The following is a 20,174-nucleotide window of genomic DNA, read 5'->3' on the forward strand; positions in this document are numbered from 1 at the left end:
GGGTTTATTTGTTTTGGATCAAACAAGGTTGTTAGATAAAGTTGTTTTTTTGTTTTTTTTTTTAAGATTTTATTTATTTATTTGACAGAGAGATCAAAGTAGGCAGAGAGGCAAGCAGAGAGAGAGAGGGGGGAAGCAGGCTCCCCGCTGAGCAGACAGCCTGACGCGGGCCTCGATTCCAGGACCATGGGATCATGACCTGAGCCTAAAGCAGAGGCTTTAATTCACTGAGCAACCCAGGTGCCCCTGTTAGATAAAGTTTTGGGGGAGTTTTCAGTGGATATTAGTTATAAGGAGGCAGATATATATTGATATATAGTAACTAGATATTCAGACGTGTGCTTGATCTCCGGGACACAGGAGTAAGCTCTAAAAGCGTACGCAGTTGGAACCAGACACCAGCAGTCCACTTTCAAAAACTAATGACTAGGCTGGTTAGAATTTTTGGGTTTTGCCTATGATAAAAACCAAATGGGTAAAAAAAAAAAAAAAAAAAATAGGATCTGGTTTTAGAAGGGAAACGTTAGACAAGCACTACCCCTAGACATTAACAAAGGAAACAAGATTAAAGACATTTTTTATTTCTCATGTAGCCACTTGAAAATCAATCAATCAATCAATCAATGTGCAAAGAAGTTGGCAAGCCCACTATTCCAGTTTATTTTAAGCTAGTTTTGAATGCCAGCTCTGATTCTCTATAGTAGTAAAATAAAAATGGAAGAGTGATGTAACTATTTCAAATCCATTGTACTGAAACTATTTGAAAAATTAAAGATGGGCTTGTGGGGCGCCTGGGTGGCTCAGTGGGTTAAAGCCTCTGCCTTCGGCTCAGGTCATGATCCCAAAATTCTGGGATCTCGCCTTGCATCGGCTCTCTGCTCAGCGGGGAGCCTGCTTCCTCCTCTCTCTCTGCCTGCCTCTCTGCCTACTTGTGATCTCTGTCTGTCAAATAAATAAATAAAATCTTTAAAGATGAGTTTGTTTGTTTATTTGTTTTTAACTTAAACCAGCTGGACAAATTCAAGTTTTTGGTCAATTATTTTAAAGGACTTGCTGATCATCTAGGTGTTGTAGGAACACACACACACACACACACACACACACAGATTTTGAAATCTTTTGACTCTCAAATTTCCTCTTCGAATAAAACAGTTTAAAATCCGCTGCTTTCAGGGAGAGGGTGGTGGGGTTATGGGGAGGGTACGTGCTATGGTGAGTGCTGTGAAGTGTGTAAACTGGCAATTCACAGACCTGTACCCCTGGGGCTAATAAAACATTATATGTTTATTTAAAAATTTTTAAATTTATAAAAAAATTAAAAAAAAAATAAAATCCACTGCTTTCATTTGGAACTTTTTAGCAAGAGCAGAGAATTGATGTTTTCTTTCCAATGCAAATGTGATAAATAAGATTGTTGTCACACGTCTGTGAACATTCTTCCTTAAATGCCCCCTGCTCTGCCATTACAGGGGGCCTACAAGTCATCTACAATATGCTATTGTCCGGAAAAAGGCACCTGGACAGAACTGGAAGGAGATGTAGCAGAACCACTGGCAGGCCCAGCCTGTGCAACGGTTATCCTGCCCGCCTGCGTCCCTTACAACAAATAACACCAGCAAGCCCTGAAATGGACAGTATCACATTCTAGGAGACGGTGACAGGTGACATCGCGATCATACTAGGAACAGTGCATTCTAATGGTATAACTGCCGGAATCCACCCTTGGTTTCTAACAATATTTCCAAGTAACTACAAAAGAAAAAGACCTGCTCTTGAACAGATAACCGTGTCTGGAACTCGGATCACACCAAACGTGCTGTGATGACAGATGCTTCCATTTCAGACAGGTTTTAATTCGTCCCAGCTTTCCAAAAACTCCTCACATGGATTTTAACATTCAAAAGGAGAAAGATATAATATGGAAGAGTGCCCCCAGAGAGACCTAAGATCAGTATTGTGCATTGTAGTCTACCTGCATGTGATCTATGTTGAAGTTTTGGGGATATTGTGTTCATGAATGATTCAGAATTTGACCCACTAAAATACTTACTGCATCACAGGAATTGCCACTTGATTTTATATTCCTAATCTGTGGCTACTTCACAGACTCCACAGGCAACACAATTGTAGAGAATCATATGAGATTGAAGAGGAACATGTTTGTTTCTATAGATCTTCATTTCATTTACCTTCTGCCCCTCACAACGCCCCATGGGATCAGAGAAGAGAAAGATGTTGGTTCTTGTAGCAATTGCTTCCTGCCCTGTAGGTTCTAGGCCAGCCAGTCATAACCTGTGTCCTCAATTTTATATGAAAGATTAAAACAAAATATATTATGTCACTGTTCATTCCACAGAGGCTCAAGTTTTTCTCATTTTTTACAGTATATAAAAAAGTAGTGAACACACCTGTCATTTCCTCCAAAAAGTAGGACTGAAAAAATTGCTTGTCCAATATTGAAGAGATTCTTGTTGGTTAATACATCTGACCCAAACTTAAACCATAATAAAACTGGGAGATGCCTTTCAGGAATTCAGGAATAATTTCTTTTAAGTACAATCCCAGTTGTCTCTCTGTCCTGAAGACACACAACTTAAAAGAGCCATGAGAGTGAATCATCTTTCTTAACAAATATTTCTCCCTCTTCCTCACCTTTGGCTCTAGAAATGGCTCTAGATTTGACTCTAGAAAAGCACATGACTCACCCTGATTATTCTCCAACTCATCATACTCGTTTGTTATCACCAAAGATGCCTGAGCTCAGTTAGGTGAGCAATTGCTAGTTGTTTTTAGGAGCAAGAGGAAATTAGGAGCAGAAGGTCAGGAGAGCATAAGATGGTTTTCGGTGTGGCCAGTCAACAGAGCAAAACTGGAAAGAACATAAATTTAATTTTTAAGCTCTTTGGAGCTGGAACAAAAACAGTTAGGAATAAATACTAGCCTAAAATATTTCCCCATCACCCAGGGGTGTTGTTGAATCCCTTAACAAATGTGTCATTCAAAACAACAACGTGGGGAAGCCACAGATTAAAAATGCTTTGGTGATAAGCTTTCACCGTGGAGCATGTCAAGATAGATGGGCGTACTGGCATCTAATGCCTTTTCTGCAGTAAAGTGCAATCTTTGTTGTTTTTGTATTTATTTGTATGTTCAGATCCAAAGGATCCGTTGTAAAAATATATATATAAATATATATATATATATACATATATATATATCTCCAGTGCAATCAACTTGCATTTCTTTTTCCTTGAAAACATACAATACAGAGAAGGAAAGAAAAGTTACAGTACTTTGCAGGGAAGATCGTAGCTGGCGTGCTGAAGAGAACAAGGTCGGCTTCAGAAACTTTGATTGTCAACTACTACCATTTCTTCTGAAAGTCACAGTTTATATGAGGATATTCGCCTTCCTTAGACTTGTTCTTCACTTATTTTTTATTTCTAGCCAAAATAAATAAGAGCATTTATGAGAACTGTAAGTAAAGCTTTCTCTATTTCAGAAAGGCACAAACTATTAGAAGTGAAAAGTGAGAACTTACGTCACAGAGATTGTAAATTTTGTACAGTATTAGAATGTGTAAATGAAGCTTGCTTGGAAGGGGAAAACTTTAAATAAAAACTTTATGTACTAACTCAACTGTCTCATATTCCTACCTATAAGGCATACGTATAAATCTCTATGGTGAATTGTTTAAAGGTTTACAATATGGAAGTGCCTAAACATTGTTATTCTGCTGATGTGCTTTGCAAGTTTATTTAGCTTCCTGGCAACATGTAAATGTATATGGTATGGACGATGCAAAAAATGGTGGAATGCTTCTGGAAAAAATGTTGTGAGTTCAAAATTATGACTAGAGGGGTGCCTGGCTGGCTCAGTCGGTATAGCATGTGACTACTGACCTTGGGGATGTGAGTTCAAGCCCCAAGATGGAGAAGAGCTGACTTAAAAAAGTGAATTTTTTAAAAACCATGAGTAGCATCTCATTTATCCACTGCAAGAGTGCTATGATGAGACATAAGTTATCTAAGATCTAATAATTAAATACTTATGTAGATTATAAGAAGCACCATATGTATTAAACAGCACTTGCAAAAAAAAAAAACAGTACTTGCACACTTCCTAAAGAATAAGTGAATCACTCACTAAATTAGATCGATTATCTTAAAACATAGTACTTAAGTGTATTTTCTTTTTAAAAAATCTGAAAAAGGGGGTGCCTGGGTGGCTCAGTGGGTTAAGCCGCTGCCTTCGGCTCAGGTCATGATCTCAGGGTCCTGGGATCGAGTCCCACATCGGGCTCTCTGCTCAGCAAGGAGTCCGCTTCCTCCTCTCTCTCTCTGCCTGCCTCTCTGCCTGCTTGTGATCTCTGTCTGTCAAATAAATAAATAAAATCTTTAAAAAAAAATCTGAAAAGGAAGTGCAGGGGAAGAAAGAGGCTGTGGGAGACAGTAGGGGAAACTGAGGTATGTAGCTGCAGATAGAAGTTGGACAACTTCTAGGCAAAGAGCTATGAAGGGTTGAAAACGATTTCCTGAAGCCTGCAGGCTGGAAAGAATTTAATTTTTCCCAGCTACATGGACCTTTACTGATAACTAAACTCACAATTAAAGGATCATTTGATCCCTCCTGATATTCCATGAAAGCAAGAGTAGTGGGGTTTCTCTGTTCTTCTGCTGGCTCTCCAGCTTTCCGTGCTTGCTGTCTGTGGTGGCCTCTGGTACCGTCTTCTCCTGAGCCAACTGACTAGTTGATGCAGGGCTTCTTCCAAATGCCCTGAATCCCCCAAAGCTCTAGTACTGACCAGATACCATGGCCAGTTAAGCAAAAACATCTCTTTTTCCTAATCCCAAGGAACCACCTATTTTAAGTCTGTAACTAGACTGGCAAAAACTGGGAGAATGAGCATGGGGACCAGGTTTTTTGATTAATTAAGCTGTGTTTGTAGGTTTAAAATTAGTACCTGTGTTAGTACACCCAATTAGGGCCAAATTTATATTTTTCCCAACCGTTTGATATTTAAATCACCTAACAAATTGTCATCATTATCAACATTAAAAGTATCAAGTACTTTTTTTTTCTAAGATTTTATTTATTTACTCAATAGACAGAGATCACAAGCAGTCAGAGAGGCAGGCAGGGAGAGAGGAGGAAGCAGGCTCCCCGCTGAGCAGAGAGCCCGACGTGGGGCTCAATCTCAGGACCCTGAGATCATGACCCGAGCCAAAGGCAGAGGCTTTAACCCATTAAGCCACGCAGGTGCCCCAAAAGTATCAAGTACTTATTTATTGAACATACCCCAAAAGGCATCACTTATAAATGCCAGAGTTCTCATTAAACTTGGTTCTCTAGGTCAAAGTATTTTTTAAATGAAATAGCAAGTGAGCTAAAATAAGGTTGGTAAAGCATCCCAAAGCCAATTAAAACACACTTGCAGGTAACGTGAAAGACTGATCTCCTACAGATGAGGTAGCGGGAGGATCAAGACTGATCCAGCCTGACTTCCAAGAAGCACCTGACCTAGAGGATGTTGAAACTGTGATAGGAAATAAAATGGCAGAGCACCTGGGGGGCGTGGTCAGTTAAGCATCAGACTCTTGATTTCAGCTCAAGTCATGATCTCATCGTAATGAGATTGAGCCCTGTGTAGGGCTCCATGCTCAGCGTGGAGTCGGCTTGAGAGTCTCTCCCTCTACCCCTCCTTCCACTCACACTCATGCTCTATCTCTCTAAAATAAATAAATCTTTATAAAAAAATAGAAAGAAAATAGCAATGAGAAGAAACAGAAAGGTCAATATAAAAAGATATCTAAGTAGTATGTCTTTTTTGTGTGCTTGCACTGTATAGAGCTACTCTGGTTAGTACAGTAAATACTGGCCAGTAGTGGTTGGGTTTTTTGGGGGTTTTTTTAAAGATTTTATTTATTTATTTGACAGAAAGAGTTCACAAGTAGGCAGAGAGTGGAGGAAGCAGGCTCCCTGCTGAGCAGAGAGCCCAATGTGGGACTTCGTCCCAGGACCCTGAGATCATGACCTGAGCTGAAGGCAGAGGCTTAACCCACTGAGCCACCAAGGTGCCCCAGTGGATGGGGTTCTTAATGGAGATATTCTACATGTTGAGCTTATGGCTTGGCACAGTAGCAAAATGTTCAGTTCTACAGATGAGTATGAAAAATACCCTTCAAGAATGCAACACAATGGGGGGCGCCTGGGTGGCTCAGTAGGTTAAGCCTCTGCCTTCAGCTTGGGTCATGATCTCAGGGTCCTGGGATCAAGTCCTGCATCGTGCTCTCTGCTCAGCAGGGAGTCTGCTTCCTCCTCTCTCTCTCTGCCTGCCTCTCTCCTACTTGTGATCTCTCTCTGTCAAATAAATAAATAAAAATCTTTAAAAAAAAAAAAAAGAATGCAACACAATGGTATAAGAATAAGAAAAAAGTCTACAAATTGAAGTTTGAGTGGCTTATTCTATTCTAGGTTATTGTCTGGCATATATTAAGGACTCAGTAAATGTCAGTTATTAACATTAGCATGATTAATATTAACCCTAATAGTAATAGGTAATCTAGCTCACTAATGATGCTAAAAACAGGATGATTGAAGTGAGTTAACATGTAGAACTGTTGACTCCTCAGGCTAAAAAGAAATATATAACTTCAGATAATGTGACTCCTGATTCTAACCTCCCCTTCTGTTCTTTATTTATTAGGCTAACTCTTCCTCTGTGGCCTTTCAAATCCCCCATGTAAAACAAAATGACACATGGACTGGGGAGGTAAACATTGAGCTGCAGGATGAAGTCATCCTACAGTTAGAGAGATGGAGGGCTTCTTGCTTCCAGACAAGTCACTCAGATCCAGGACATCTGAGGGGGACACCTGGGGGGGGTGCTCAGTTGGTTAAGTGTCTGCCTTCGGCTCAGGTCATGATAACATGGGTCATGGGATGGAACCCCATATAGAGCAGCCTGCTTCTCCCTCTCCCTGTGTCCCTCTCCTCCCCGATTCATGTCCTTTTGCCTGCTCTTTCAGATAAATAAATAAAATCTTTAAAAAGGAACACTTGAAAATTGAACTAAATTAGGAAAAGAGGAGTAAGAGAAATAGGGTTTGGTTGTTAATTCAAAGTTATTATGTCAACAATATTATAATAACATAACACTTCCACTGATTGAAAGTTTATTATGAATTAGGCATTATGCTGGCATTTTATACATGTTTTCTCATTTACTCCTCTGAAGAGTTCCATGAGGTAGATATTATTCATAGATTAGAGGTCAGGACAATTAGGCTCAAAAAGGGTAAACTGTGTGATAAGGTTAAAGAGCTGATTCGTTGTAGAGCTAGGAGTGGAACCAAGACTTTAAACTTAAGTCATCCTCTGACCACCATCTTCTTCCAACAAAGAGACTTCCTAAGTCAACCATTTGAAGTCATGTAGGAACTCTTGATGAATTTGTCCTAGATGAAGAAGATGCGCTGGAAGGGAGAGTGAACAATTAATGATGACGCATCATGGCAAATGCTATCTATTGCTGGTGTAAATTAACTACAGGGAAGTGCAAGACTGGGCAAAGGGAACTTGATCTGTGACCCTGGGAAGTCATTGAGCTTCTCCAACTTGAGTTCTGTCATCTGTATAGGGAGTGATAATCTCTTATGCAGAACATTATCATGAAAATCACAAGTAAAGAATCTGAAAACTCTTTGCAGCCGGTAAACTCGAAAGTGAAATATGCAGATCAGCTATTGGGACACAGTGACACAGTCTAACTTTTCCCTTGGGACACAAGATACATGAAAACCTGGCTTCTGCCTCACTTCTGGTTCAGTGTTCTTTACTACTGTGTTCACTGAGCAAGGTGAATCCTTGCTTTTCCACAAACACGGCTATGCTTTTCCATCTTTGCCCTTTTGCTTGTGTGTTTTCTCCACAGAGAATGCCATTTCATGCTCAACACTATCTATTAAAATCATGTCCTTCAAGGTCCCGTTCAAACTCCACTGCTTTCATTAAGCCTTCATGATCACAACAGTCTTGTGTGATATTTTTCATCTGACTTACTATGGCTTTCTAACTTTATCTATTCCATACTGTTTGTGAGATTTTATGTCTTACCCTTTTACTAGATTCAGGGTTCCTTGAGGGTAGAGAGAATATATGATGTGCCTTTGAAAGAAAAACAAATGCCATAAAATATTCATTGAATAAAAGTACTATTTTTTTAATTATCAATAAAATATAACCAAATTATGGGCACATGGGGAAAAACAGGGGAAAAAAGAAAAATGCCTTTAGTCCACCGTTAGCCCAGTAACTTTTCTCTTTGGGGTCTGACCTTACCCATATTTTTCATTTGACATTTTGCATTCTACACAACTGAATTTATATCTTGATGTCTTAAATTTTTTGCATTTCACAAATATGTTTCCATGTGACTAGGTGGTCTTTATAGTAATTTTTAATAATTTCATAGTGTGCTGAATGAACACTCAAGCATTAGCAAATTTTGATTATGTACTGGAATCTTTCGGATTCTCTCCCACTGATCTCACTTTACAGTTCATGTTCCACCCATTGCTAATATTGCTTCACTATAACAAACACTTTGAAATACATAAAAGCTCGGTTCTCCAGAGATATTGCTCATCCGGTTCATCTCCAGTCCTTTTCGTCACTTAACATTGCTGATGAGAAATGCTACAGCTACCCCCACCTCCAGGCTCTTCCTGAATAGTTGTGGTAACTTGTACTCTCCTTGTGAATGGACTTAGACCACCAACACCCCACTTCAGGCCAGATGGCATTCATACAGTTTGGCAGGAAGTCCTTTACTTGTCTACAAGTTTTTCTTAAAAGCAATCCAGACTATTAAAACCAGCTAGGATAGGACACCATATTAAATATATTCATTTGTTTTCCAACATGATTGGCCATGTTAATCCAACTCACAGGAAAGAAAAAAGAAAGAAAGGGAGGAAAAGAGAACTTTAAAATCAAAGGCCTTTGAGGCTATGTGTCTGATAAGAAAATATCATTCAAATCTCTGACTAGACCCTACCTAGGGTAGTCATCATTTTCTTTAAATCCTTAAAATATTTACAACCTATGCTGGTTATATAACATCAGTAATATATTTTATTATATTGATAGCATTATATGACATACTTATTACTTGTTTTAACTCATCCCTTTGATGTAGATGATATAATGCCTGAAATGTGTTTTTTCCCACAGTGCCTTTCCCATAGTTGTGTTTAATAAATGAGAAGAAATTTGATTTTTGAGGTGTTAGAACCTGTGAAGTAGCAAAGTCACTGCTCATAATCTTGAAAATGCATGCTGAACATGGGTTTTCCCAAAAACAATTCTGACTGCTGTCAATATGACAAACTCTACAATCTACAATAGCCTCTGTCTGTAAGTGTGGGCAAGCTAATTGTCTTTGTCATATTAACCATGTTTCCTCTATTTAATGACTGTGAAAGCCAAATTTTAATGCAAAAACCTTTGTTCAGTTGTATTAAAACCTTACTATCATGAAAATCTTTTCCCCAGTACCCAAATGAGATAGTCCTGGTATAATTCTGGACTCTAGCTCTGAAAACATTCACAAATATTGCTTCTCAAGGGGATCTCTTCACAAATAATGATGAATAGGTAATAACTCTTTTAGTATCCCAAAGAGTATCTCCAATATTATGCTGTCAATTTTTTGCTCCTTTATTCCTTTCATTATGGACAAAGCTCTGTGATGTGCCTGATAAAGAACATAAATGTAAGTAACTATAATGCAAAGTATGTGTGCAATACAGATATATGAATAAGGTGATGTGGGAGTTTCTAGAAGGAAGAGTTTATGTCCAACCAGTGGTATCAGGGAAAGCTAGGGCAGAGGGAATATATAAAATCAATCTTAAAGAACAGGTGGAAAATAAATAGAATTTTTTCTCTTCAGTTAATGTTTGTAAGGTAATTCTTGAAAATACAGTAACTAAGTTTCATACGGAAAACTGCTAGATGAATGATACTATAATCATCTCCAAAGCAGAGTAAAGAATGGTGGTATAAATGATGATGAAAATAAAGAAGTGTGAAGACAAGAACTTTTCATGTTTAGATTGAATGAAATAATCCACAGCTGGCCAAGATATTTGCCATGGCAAATAACAAAAAGAGAATAAGTTAATATTTTGAAATATTTTGCAAGGCATCAGTGAGAACTGAAAGCAATTGGGACTAAATGAACCAAAGTTCCAAAGAATGGAACAGTGTTTTGAAGTGAGCCAATGATGACCGGTAATTTTTTTTCTCTGGGGACATTTTCAAGCCTGGCCACAAGTTGATCAGCCTTGGCCCAGGCAGAGAATCTGTGGTGTGGGAAAGAAAAACCAGCAAACTTTTAGCTTTTATATAGAACTGGAGTGACAAAATGAAAACTTGAGGAATCCTAAATACACAACCAGTTTTCCCTGAAGGGAAACATTTGGAATTCTTGTGTTGGCCAGGAGAATGGGGAACTAGACCAAAAACTTCTAGAAGGCAGAAAAAAATTCCCACAATCTTACCGTGCTCAGGAATTAAAGATTTGCCAGGTGAAGAGTACTGTTTGAAATATATGATTCCTCATTCCCTTAAGACATTTGTGTATTTTAAAGTTATACAAGTTAGGAAGATAAAAAAAAAAAAAAATTAAGCTGAAAACGACAGGAGGGAAGAGCTGGATCTTCTTTTAGACTTCAGGCTGAAGATACAAAGACCAGACTCTCAGCCAAGAGCCTGGGAGAGACTGCCCTAAGAATAGAACCAAGAGTAGACTAACAAATCCTGAAATGAGCCCCAGCAAAGCTAAAACTGAGATAATCACCTCCTTACTCTATCGGAATAACAGAGTTAGGAGGAAATTTCCCTAATGGAAGATAAAACTATATTGAGTCACTACAGTTCTTTTATACACAAAACCACACATTCAGTCAAAAATGATTAGACAGGAGGAAAAAAATAAAGGACCATGTGACCTATAATCAAGGGAAGAAAAAGAAAAAACAAATAAACCCACGACTGATCCAGATTTTTGAGTTAGCAAATACCTATGATCAATATATTAAATAAAATGTAAGAAAAGTAGACAAAATAAATGAAAAGATGGAAAATTCTCTGAAGAATTAGAATCTGAATTTTAAAAGAATAAATTACCTATTCTAAAACTAAAAAGAAAAAAATACACATCTTAAATTAACTCAATGGAGTTAACAACAAATTAGATACAGCAGAACACAAGATTGGTAAACTGAAAGAAAGATTAATAGAAAATATCCAAATGAAGCACAGAGAGAAAAAAAGAATAGGAAAAAGTATATGTGTGCGTGTGTGTATAAATATTATATATATTCATATATATGTATACATATATATATGAAAGGAAAATATTTGTGAAACTATACATGAATAATGACCATATAAAATAATTGCAAATAGTTGTGAAATTTAAAATATATAGATAACTAGGGGCACCTGGGTGGCTCAGTGGGTTAAAGCCTCTGCCTTCAGCTCAGGTCATGATCCCGGGGTCCTGGGATTGAGCCCCGCATCAGGCTCTCTGCTCAGCAGGGAGCCTGCTTCCCTTCCTCTCTCTCTGCCTGCCTCTCTGCCTACTTGTGATCTTTGTCTGTCAAATAAATAAATAAGATCTTTTTAAAAAGTAGTAAAATATGTAGATAACTAAATTCTATAATGAGAATAATTCAAAAGACAAGAAGGAGTGGTAAATAGAGTTCAAATGTTCTAAATTTCTAGCAGTATTAGGAAATAAGTAAAATAATAATTTGTAATAAGTGAAGGAGACATGTTGTGGTCTCTGGGTTAACCATCAAAAGAATAATAAAAAATGTAAAATTAAGAAATGAATAGGAGAAAAATGGTATAATGAAAATAATTAAATCAAGAAAAAACAAGAAAGGAGATTAAAGAGGATACAAAGCAGATAAAATAAAAAGCAAATAATAAGATGGGAGATATAAAACCAAATAGATCAATAATTTCATTAAAGATAAATGGACTAAATATTCTAAGTAAAAGAAAAAGATTGTCAGACTGGTTTCTAAAAACTCATTATATGATGTTTATAGGAGAAAAAATTTAAATGTAAGAATATGCCAAAAGAAAGCTGATGTAGCTGTAATACCACTAGGTATACTATAAACATAAGTAGAATTTTAGAAGTTCAAAATGGGCAAGCTTAGCACTCCTGGGTTGGTGATATTTGGCATAATAGATGGTGTTTTACATATTACGAATCAGTTGTAACTAATCGGTGTTTTAAGAAATGATTTCATACAAAAAATATTTAATATGAAAGAAAAAGAAAAGAAAGAAAGAGACAGAAAAAAATAGATGATAGATAAATAGAGAGAGAGTGTGTGTGTATGTAAGGTGATCTTGGATATTTATTATAAGGTCTCCCAGAATTTATATTTGTGGCTCAAATTTCTAACATGACTCTTAGATCTTCAGGCCATCCTCACAGTATTGTTTCTTTAAACATGGTTCCTAGTCTCCAGCAGGTCTCCACTGCGTGTCCCCCAACATGTACCCACACAAAAACACAGCCATCTCGGTAATGTTTAGGAGAAAAAAGATACTATGTCATCCCAAAATCATAAAACTGGGAGTGGAGATGGAGGGCATAAAATAATGATAAAGGCAGGATGACATATTCTGAGAATAAAAAGAATCTTGTTTTGTAGGAAAGAAATATATAAAGAAGTATTATTTATCCCCAGATGAAAACAAAACAAAATCAAAAAAAGCTCTGTTTGGTGGTAAACTGTCAAGGAATATGTCTGATATATATTACCTCAGATATCAGTTAGATTCTTAAATTGAGGTTTAACTCCAAAATGCCAGAAGAGGCAGACCAAATGAACTTTGTGAAAAGTAAGTAGTTAATGGAAGAGGCAGATAGTGTTAATAAATTCCAAAGGGCTTGTTCCTTCAAGAAAGATTCCATTAATCTGCAGAAGCCTAACTCATAGGATCTCATAAGACACATTCTGTTAGTGTCAGTGTTCCACACCAATTACAGATTTCTGAAGGGCCATCAGAGCAAAACTACTCCCTTAATATGTAAGCCGGCACTGCTGTAACTAAGATTGCAATTGGACTGGGACAAATCTCTATGATCTTGATATATGAAAATCCAAATAGATGGTTTCCACAGAAATGAATAAAAACATTTCCAAATTACTTATTCAGAATTAATCCACTGCAGCTCTGCAAAGCAAATACATTTGATGAGGCTCAGTAAAGCAGCCAATGAAAAATAAACCAAAATCACCCAATAAGGTAGTGCTATTCACTAACATGAAATCCATGCACAGTTAAAATAAGAATTTAGACAAAGTGTTATCTTTTAATTTCAAGTATACAAATCCATAAAGTTAATAATTGGAAATACCTTAAAAATCACTGTGATACAATTTTTAACTAGATGAAAAGAGCAAAGGCTGTAGCTACTGACCCTCCTCTCCAAATCTTGATTCTGTTGTTTCCTAGCTAGGTTAACATGAACAAGTTAAATTTTTGTGTCCCAGGCTTAGTTTTATCATCTGAAAAATGGGAGTAAAAATACTTTTTTCTTGGGTGTAATGAACTAATTTTACATTTTCAGATGAAGGAAGCATAATACAGAAAGATGAAGGGTTGTATTCAAGACCATCATTAGTTAAGAGAAAGAGAAATTTAAGACTCACAAAACTCGCCTCAGAATCCCAAATCAATCCTCTTCTATTTCTGTTTGTTTTCTTTATGGTTGAGTTTCCATTTATACAAGCAAACTGAGCTAGAGACCTGGGGAATTATCCCAGGAATCTATACTAAAGTGATTTTTCTTCAAATATTCTGTTGATCCAAATCTACCACCCCCCCCCCCAAAAAAAAAGGTTTGAGTTTCAGATACCTGGCATTAAATCAAATATTCTAAAGTTTGAACCCATGGCATATATAGCACAATATGAAGTGGACTTTTTTTGTTGTTTCAAATGAAAGTTTGGGCTAAGTCCTCAGAACTGAAGACAGTAGGTATTAAGGGCAAGTATGTGTTAGTTTAGTTTCTCTAAGAATCAAAACCAAGACGTGTAGACGTGAGAGAGACATATTGAGGAAAGTGCCCATGAGGAAAAGGAGGGGACACCAATAGAGTCAGGAATCTTGAGAATGCTATTCAGGTCTGAGCCCAGTGAAGGAGAGAGAGAAGAAAGGAAAGTTGGGCAGGGAGATTCTCAGCCTACAGCAAAGATCTAAGGTTTGCAGAAGGCCAATTAGAAGCTCTGGAGGCAAAAATCAGTCTTCAGAAGAATTCTCCATTTGGTGGTAACAAGCCTATCTTAGCATCCCTGACTTACTCAGTCACTGGCTAGAAGCAATCTGTGGGAAGTGTGGATTTGGCATAAACGCAGTGACAGATTCTGAGCACAGCAGCTGGGACTGTCAGTCAAGTATGTTCCCTACAGCCGAGGCTCTGAGTGGCTCATTTTTATCGCCACTGCATCACATTTTCTATATGTGACTATCATATCCCCAGAGGACTTGCTCAGAAGGAGGCTTACTGATCCAGTGACTATAACCTTCCAACACTTCTGAAAGCAAAGACTGTAAATTAATTAGAGGGAGATCTTCAAAGGGAATTTGTAGGCAAGAGGGTGCTGAGACATTTCATCTCCCCTCAGACATTCATGGGAATTGAAGTCCTCTGATTGAGTAGAAACTGAGATCCCTACCTCCTCCTGCAAGCTGCCATTCCTACTAAAAAGCACCGCTTCCAGAGCGGAAAGCAGGAGCATCCTTGGGAGATCATTGAGTTAGGGACCACAGAGTAATCAATATCTTCCCTTAACCCTGGTGAAGCCTGAAGGTGGGATTCTTGGAGAGCCCCTGGTATGTATGTATTAGACACATCCTCTTCACATCAGATCTCTCTGTTATTTGAGAGAAAGCTTTATATAGCCTCAGAAGGGGCAAAGGCAATGCAACTGCACAGTTCATTGCCTCATCACTTTTTTCGACTTGAAGTACATTATTTTACTCTCTTGAACCTCAATTTCTTCATCTATAAAAGAAATGTAATTTCTACTCCAAAAGTCTGTTGTCAGAATTAAATGAGATAATGTATGTGATAGCCTGAGAAACCTCCACAAAAAGCAACTCTGTTCCCAAGCAAACAAGTAAATTTAGTGCTCTGTAATCCTGGCCGATTGTACAATTTTAGAAAACACAGATGTTGTCATTTAAATAGCACCTTTAATGAATTTGCTGCCCTAAAAGGAATTTAATGAACACCTGGGGATTCAGAGCTACTTAGGACAGCTCAAGAACTTCTTTCAGTACTCTTACTGTTTGAGGATGGTATTTTCAAGGGTCCCAGTGTTTTATTATTTAATGGCTGTAAATTACTGCACAGATTGCTTGAGTTAATGATGTGACAGGGTGACCAACCGTCCCAGTTGCCCTGGGATCTTTACAGTTTTACCACTGCAAGCATAGCAAGCAAACCATGACATTGGGTCAGCTCCTTGTTAAGCTCCTAAAGCACTGCCTAGAATATATTAAGCATTCAGTGAAAGTTAACATTTGTTGTTGTTTTTGTTTATTGAAATTTGATCTTTAACAGCACCTTTACGTATAATAACCCAGTTCTAGAAATAGCCAAAATGTCTCACAGGAGGTAACGTTTAGGAAACAGCCATATACCCATGACATGGAACCATAGAAGGATCTACTGATACGTGGGATGACCTCAGTAAATCTCCAGTGGATGAGGCTGGGGATCTCAAAAGATCACCAGCTGTGAGGACTTTTTATACAACATTCTTAAATGACAAAGAAATAGAGAATAGATGAATGGTTGTCAGGGGTTAAGAAAGAGGTGGGGGTAAAAGGGAAGGGGACACCGGACACCGTGAGAGTTCCTTGCGGTGAGAAACATTCTGCATCCTGACTCTATCATGGTCACTATCCCGGTTGTGATATTGTTCCCTACTTGCCAGATGTCACCATTGGCGGGAAACTGGGGAAAGGGTACAAGGGATCTCTCTGCATTATTTCTTACAACTCCACATAAGTCTACAAGGATGTCACCCTAAAACATCTAAATGACAAGAATCTGAAAGTGTAAGAACACCAGGGTGTCAGGTCAGCCTGGAGTTTATTAGATTGCTTTTTTTTTTTTTTGGACCATGTGATAGAATAAAAAGTGGAAAGTTTCAGATGAGTAGTTGCAAAAGTCAATTGAAGCTTAAAAAAAGAAAGAAAAATACAAAAACACCTTAAAGATTCTATCGTGACTTAAAATACACACATGCCCGTTTGTTTGATAACCTGTTGTCCTAGTGCCACAGTCTGTTCTTTGAGTTTGAAGCCCGGGCAGAGCTCCCAGTGTGGCTGCGCTGATCACCATCGCTAAGTCACTTCTTTAAAGCAAAAAAAAGCTTAAAGAATTTGGAACACAATCCACGTGCTCCATTTCTAGGTTTTTCATAGTTTTTTGTTTTGTTTTGTTTTCTCCTTTTAAAGGTATTTTCTGGTTATCTCCCACATGGGTCCGATTCAACACTTTTTCAAAGCAACTTTCTGGTTCTCTCCAAAGAAACCATAAAAATGAAATTACCATACTAGCAATCCCTCCACTGGGATAACTACTCTTAATACGTGGTACAAACCCTTCACTGAAGATCTAATTCCAATGTATTTTTAACTGAGGTGCATTTTTAGATGTGCTTATTTGTATTTCTTTTCTATATGGTATGTGCTGCTTTTGTAATAAAAGATAAATTGTTGAAAAATAAGTTAACATTCCTAGGATTTAAAGATCAGATAAATAAGTTCATGTTTTGTAATTAAAAAAAAAAAAAAGCGCTATCAATGTTCCCATAGTCCTCCCCCGTACCCTTCCCATCATCACAAAAAGAGGAAATTTCTGTCACAGACAAGTTTTGTATCCAATCCATTTTCCCATTACACTCACTTGGACCACCTTCCTCCAGTTTCAGGAAATATAAGCTAATTTTCACACCCACAAAAATAAAGTATGACTAGAATAGGACATATGCATTATAGGTGTCACATTCTAAACCTGAATGTAAGTGGTCTGAGAGAATTGTTGGCTCTGTTACGTTGCTGCATAGAAAGAATTCATTAATGAAATAACTAATCTGCAAAGGTGAAAACATACAAGGTATTCTCACTTGGGGAGTTAGCCTAATAGTTAAATAATTGCAGTCACTCCTTTGTAATAGTAATGGGTTGCCCATGTTTTGAAAGTGGTGTTTAGGATCACCTGGGACGTTTGTCCTTCCTTGCCTAATTCAGTCAAGCTATACAGAGAAGCCTGGTAACAGATGTGTGTGTGTGTGTGTGTGTGTGTGTGTGTGTGTGTGTGTGTGTGTATGAAGAAATCAGAAAGGCAAACATGTGTACAGCTTGAAGTAATGGACTATGTGCATCTGTATATAAAATATTGTCGTCCGTGTGTGGGTGCATCCTTGCACCTGTGGAGAAGCCTAAAGCTTTTGATTGTACATTAAGTATACATTATAGACCACATGATGTACTGGAAAAAACACAGGAGGAGAATTTGGGAGACCACCCACAAGCCCCATCTTTGACAATCCAATTTCTACGCTTGACTTTGACTTCCTGCTTCAAGCGCCAATGGCCCTGCAAGCAAACTACCTGAAGACAGTGATTTCTCAGAGGACACCCAACAGGAAAGAGGAGAAATTGACTGAAAGAGAAACAAGTGCACTCAGGATGAACCCCACCAGGGAAAACTGAATCTCAAGGTTTAGAATTTAATTTTTCTGGTAATGATGTGATTCTGCTCTCAAGTGAATCGCTCTTTACTCCACTTTATTTTGCACATATTATCTTGAAGTCACAATTTTTAATCTCTAATTATCTTACACGTAATTCAGACCTTTTATATAGCAGTAAGATACGTGTTACATAAACTAGTCTGGTGCTAAACTGTTTTGCCGGGGTACGTCTTATCCTACCCATTTTTTAAATATATCTCTTTGTTCAGAGCCCAGCTTGATGAAGCAATGCAACGGTGTAACCTGCATGACAATGGTTGTGAAAAATATTAAAACAAGCCTCCAACAAGCTGCTAAGTCAAAATGTGGGAAACGTTGCTCAGAAAGCATGCTTCTTTCTGCCTAGAGAAATTTAACACCTCTCATCCTACCTCCGAAGAAGCTAAGAGATTTAGAGAGCATGAAAGTGGATGTCAGGCAGAGCTGCATCAGGAGGAAAGAGGAGGGAAGGGCAGGAGAGAAACAAGGAGTACTAAGTGCAGAAAACAGACAGAACTGGAAAGAAGGAAGTGTAAGCAGAATCAGGACAAAGAGCATTCTTTCAGAGCGCCTGGGTGGCTCAATGGGTTAAGCCTCTGCCTTCGGCTCAGGTCTTGGGATCAAGTCCTGCCTTGGGCTCTCTGCTCAGTGAGGAGCCTGCTTCCCCTCTCTCTCTCTGTCTGCCTCTCTGCCTACTCGTGATCTCTCTCTCTGTCAAATAAACAAATAAATAAAATCTTTAAAAAAAAAAAAAGAGCATTCTTTCAGTCATCATGACTATGAGATAAAACCAATTTCTTCAGCATTTGGTAATTTCAACATTAACTTCCTCTGTTTCCTGTAGAGCATAGCATTGTGCTTACTCACAAGACATGTGCAAGAAATGAAGGAAGGAAGAAAGGACGGGGAGGAGGAGGAAGGAAGAAAGGAAGAGTTGCTTAATGACCAATCTTTTCTGTGTTTGGTGGGATAGGAGCTCTTCCTCAGGAAAAATATTAAAAATCTTCTATTCTCCTTCTCCAGGACTCCAAACAAAAACACCCAGAAAGACTCTGCTCCTCTTACTCTTTGTAAATTACATAATAAACAGAATCTCATTGGAAATTTTTGCTCATGTTTTGGGTCAGACTCTCATCTTCGTCAGCCAATCTACTGATGATGTAGATGAATCTGAATTTTTATTTAACTGCTTTTCCTTAGCATGTGAATACTTTGGGAAAATAAACTGACAGTAGATTCTAAGCAATAAACCGATGCAAATCTGCAAGTTTGGGTCCAACCTTTTACCATCCAAAAGGTCTAACACTGAATTTCCATCTGTAGTGAATTGTGTGTGGGTTTTTTTTTTTTTTTTTAAGATTCTATTTATTTATTTGAGAGAGAGTGAGCATGAAGCGAGGAGAGGCTGGGGGAAAAGGAGAAGTGGTCTTGCCACTGAGCAGGAGCCCAACATGGGCTCCATCCCAGGACCCCAAAATCATGACCTGAGCCAAAAGCAGCTGCTTAACCAACTGAGCTACCGAGGTGCCCCTGCAGTGAACTGTATTAATGCATATTTTACATAACGCAGATTGTAAGGTCTAGCAATGTAATGGAAACATTCGCTTTAAAAAGAAAAATAAGGGGTCACCTGGTTGGCTTACTCAGTTAAGCATCTGCCTTTTGGTTTCGGCTGAGGTCATGAACTTGGGTTGTGAGATTGAGACCTGAGTAGTTCTCCCTGCTCAACACGGTGTCTGCACAAGATGCTCGTGCTCTCTCCCGCTGCCCCTCCCACTCTGCTCGCTTTCTCTCTCTCTCTCTCTCTCTTTCTCAAATAAATAAATCTTTAAAAAAAAAAATAAGATGTTTGGTGCCTGTAATTATATTTAAAGTATATCCTTGAGACGTGGTAGATACTCAAAACGCATCACCATCACCATCCCAGCGCCGAGCACGTCCCACTTACTCATTTATTTAGCAGTCTCATTCACAAGTCTTGGAGATCCCATGCTCCTGCCCCATTCTTGTTTGAGGACACTCCTACTCCGGGTCACTCTGCTGCCAGATGGCTCCAACCGGCCTTGACCACTGACGTGGACTTGAGTGCCTCATCGCCTGCGCCTCCCAGTGTTTCCAGGTGCCCACTGCCTCACTGACCTCAAGACTTCTGTATATTGGCTTCCTACCAGAGTTGTGCTTAAACTGTTTCAGTATGCATAAATACTAAGCCTTCCCATAACACACACACACACATATTAGTAAAAGATTTCATTTGCAGTGAATATCGATACCAGGACATTACAACAGATAAATTAAGGAAGAAAATATTCCAAAAAATGGTGGCTC

At 38.3% G+C, this 20,174-nt stretch overlaps 1 protein-coding gene across 1 annotated transcript in view; it reads left to right on the plus strand.

Annotated features, from left to right (window-relative positions):
• The window catches only part of KLHL14 (kelch like family member 14), a 96,327-nt gene extending 94,564 nt beyond the window's left edge, over positions 1–1,763 (plus strand). The window contains exon 9 of the mRNA XM_082699601.1: positions 1,470–1,763. Within this exon, the coding sequence (XP_082555727.1) occupies positions 1,470–1,610 (141 nt within the window). The 3' untranslated portion in view covers positions 1,611–1,763. The remainder of the gene's footprint in view (positions 1–1,469) is intronic.
• The last annotated feature ends 18,411 nt before the right edge of the window (positions 1,764–20,174 follow it).

The sequence above is a fragment of the Mustela nivalis genome (genome assembly GCF_964662115.1).
Source record: "Mustela nivalis genome assembly, chromosome: 14".
Classification (NCBI taxonomy): domain Eukaryota; kingdom Metazoa; phylum Chordata; class Mammalia; order Carnivora; family Mustelidae; genus Mustela; species Mustela nivalis.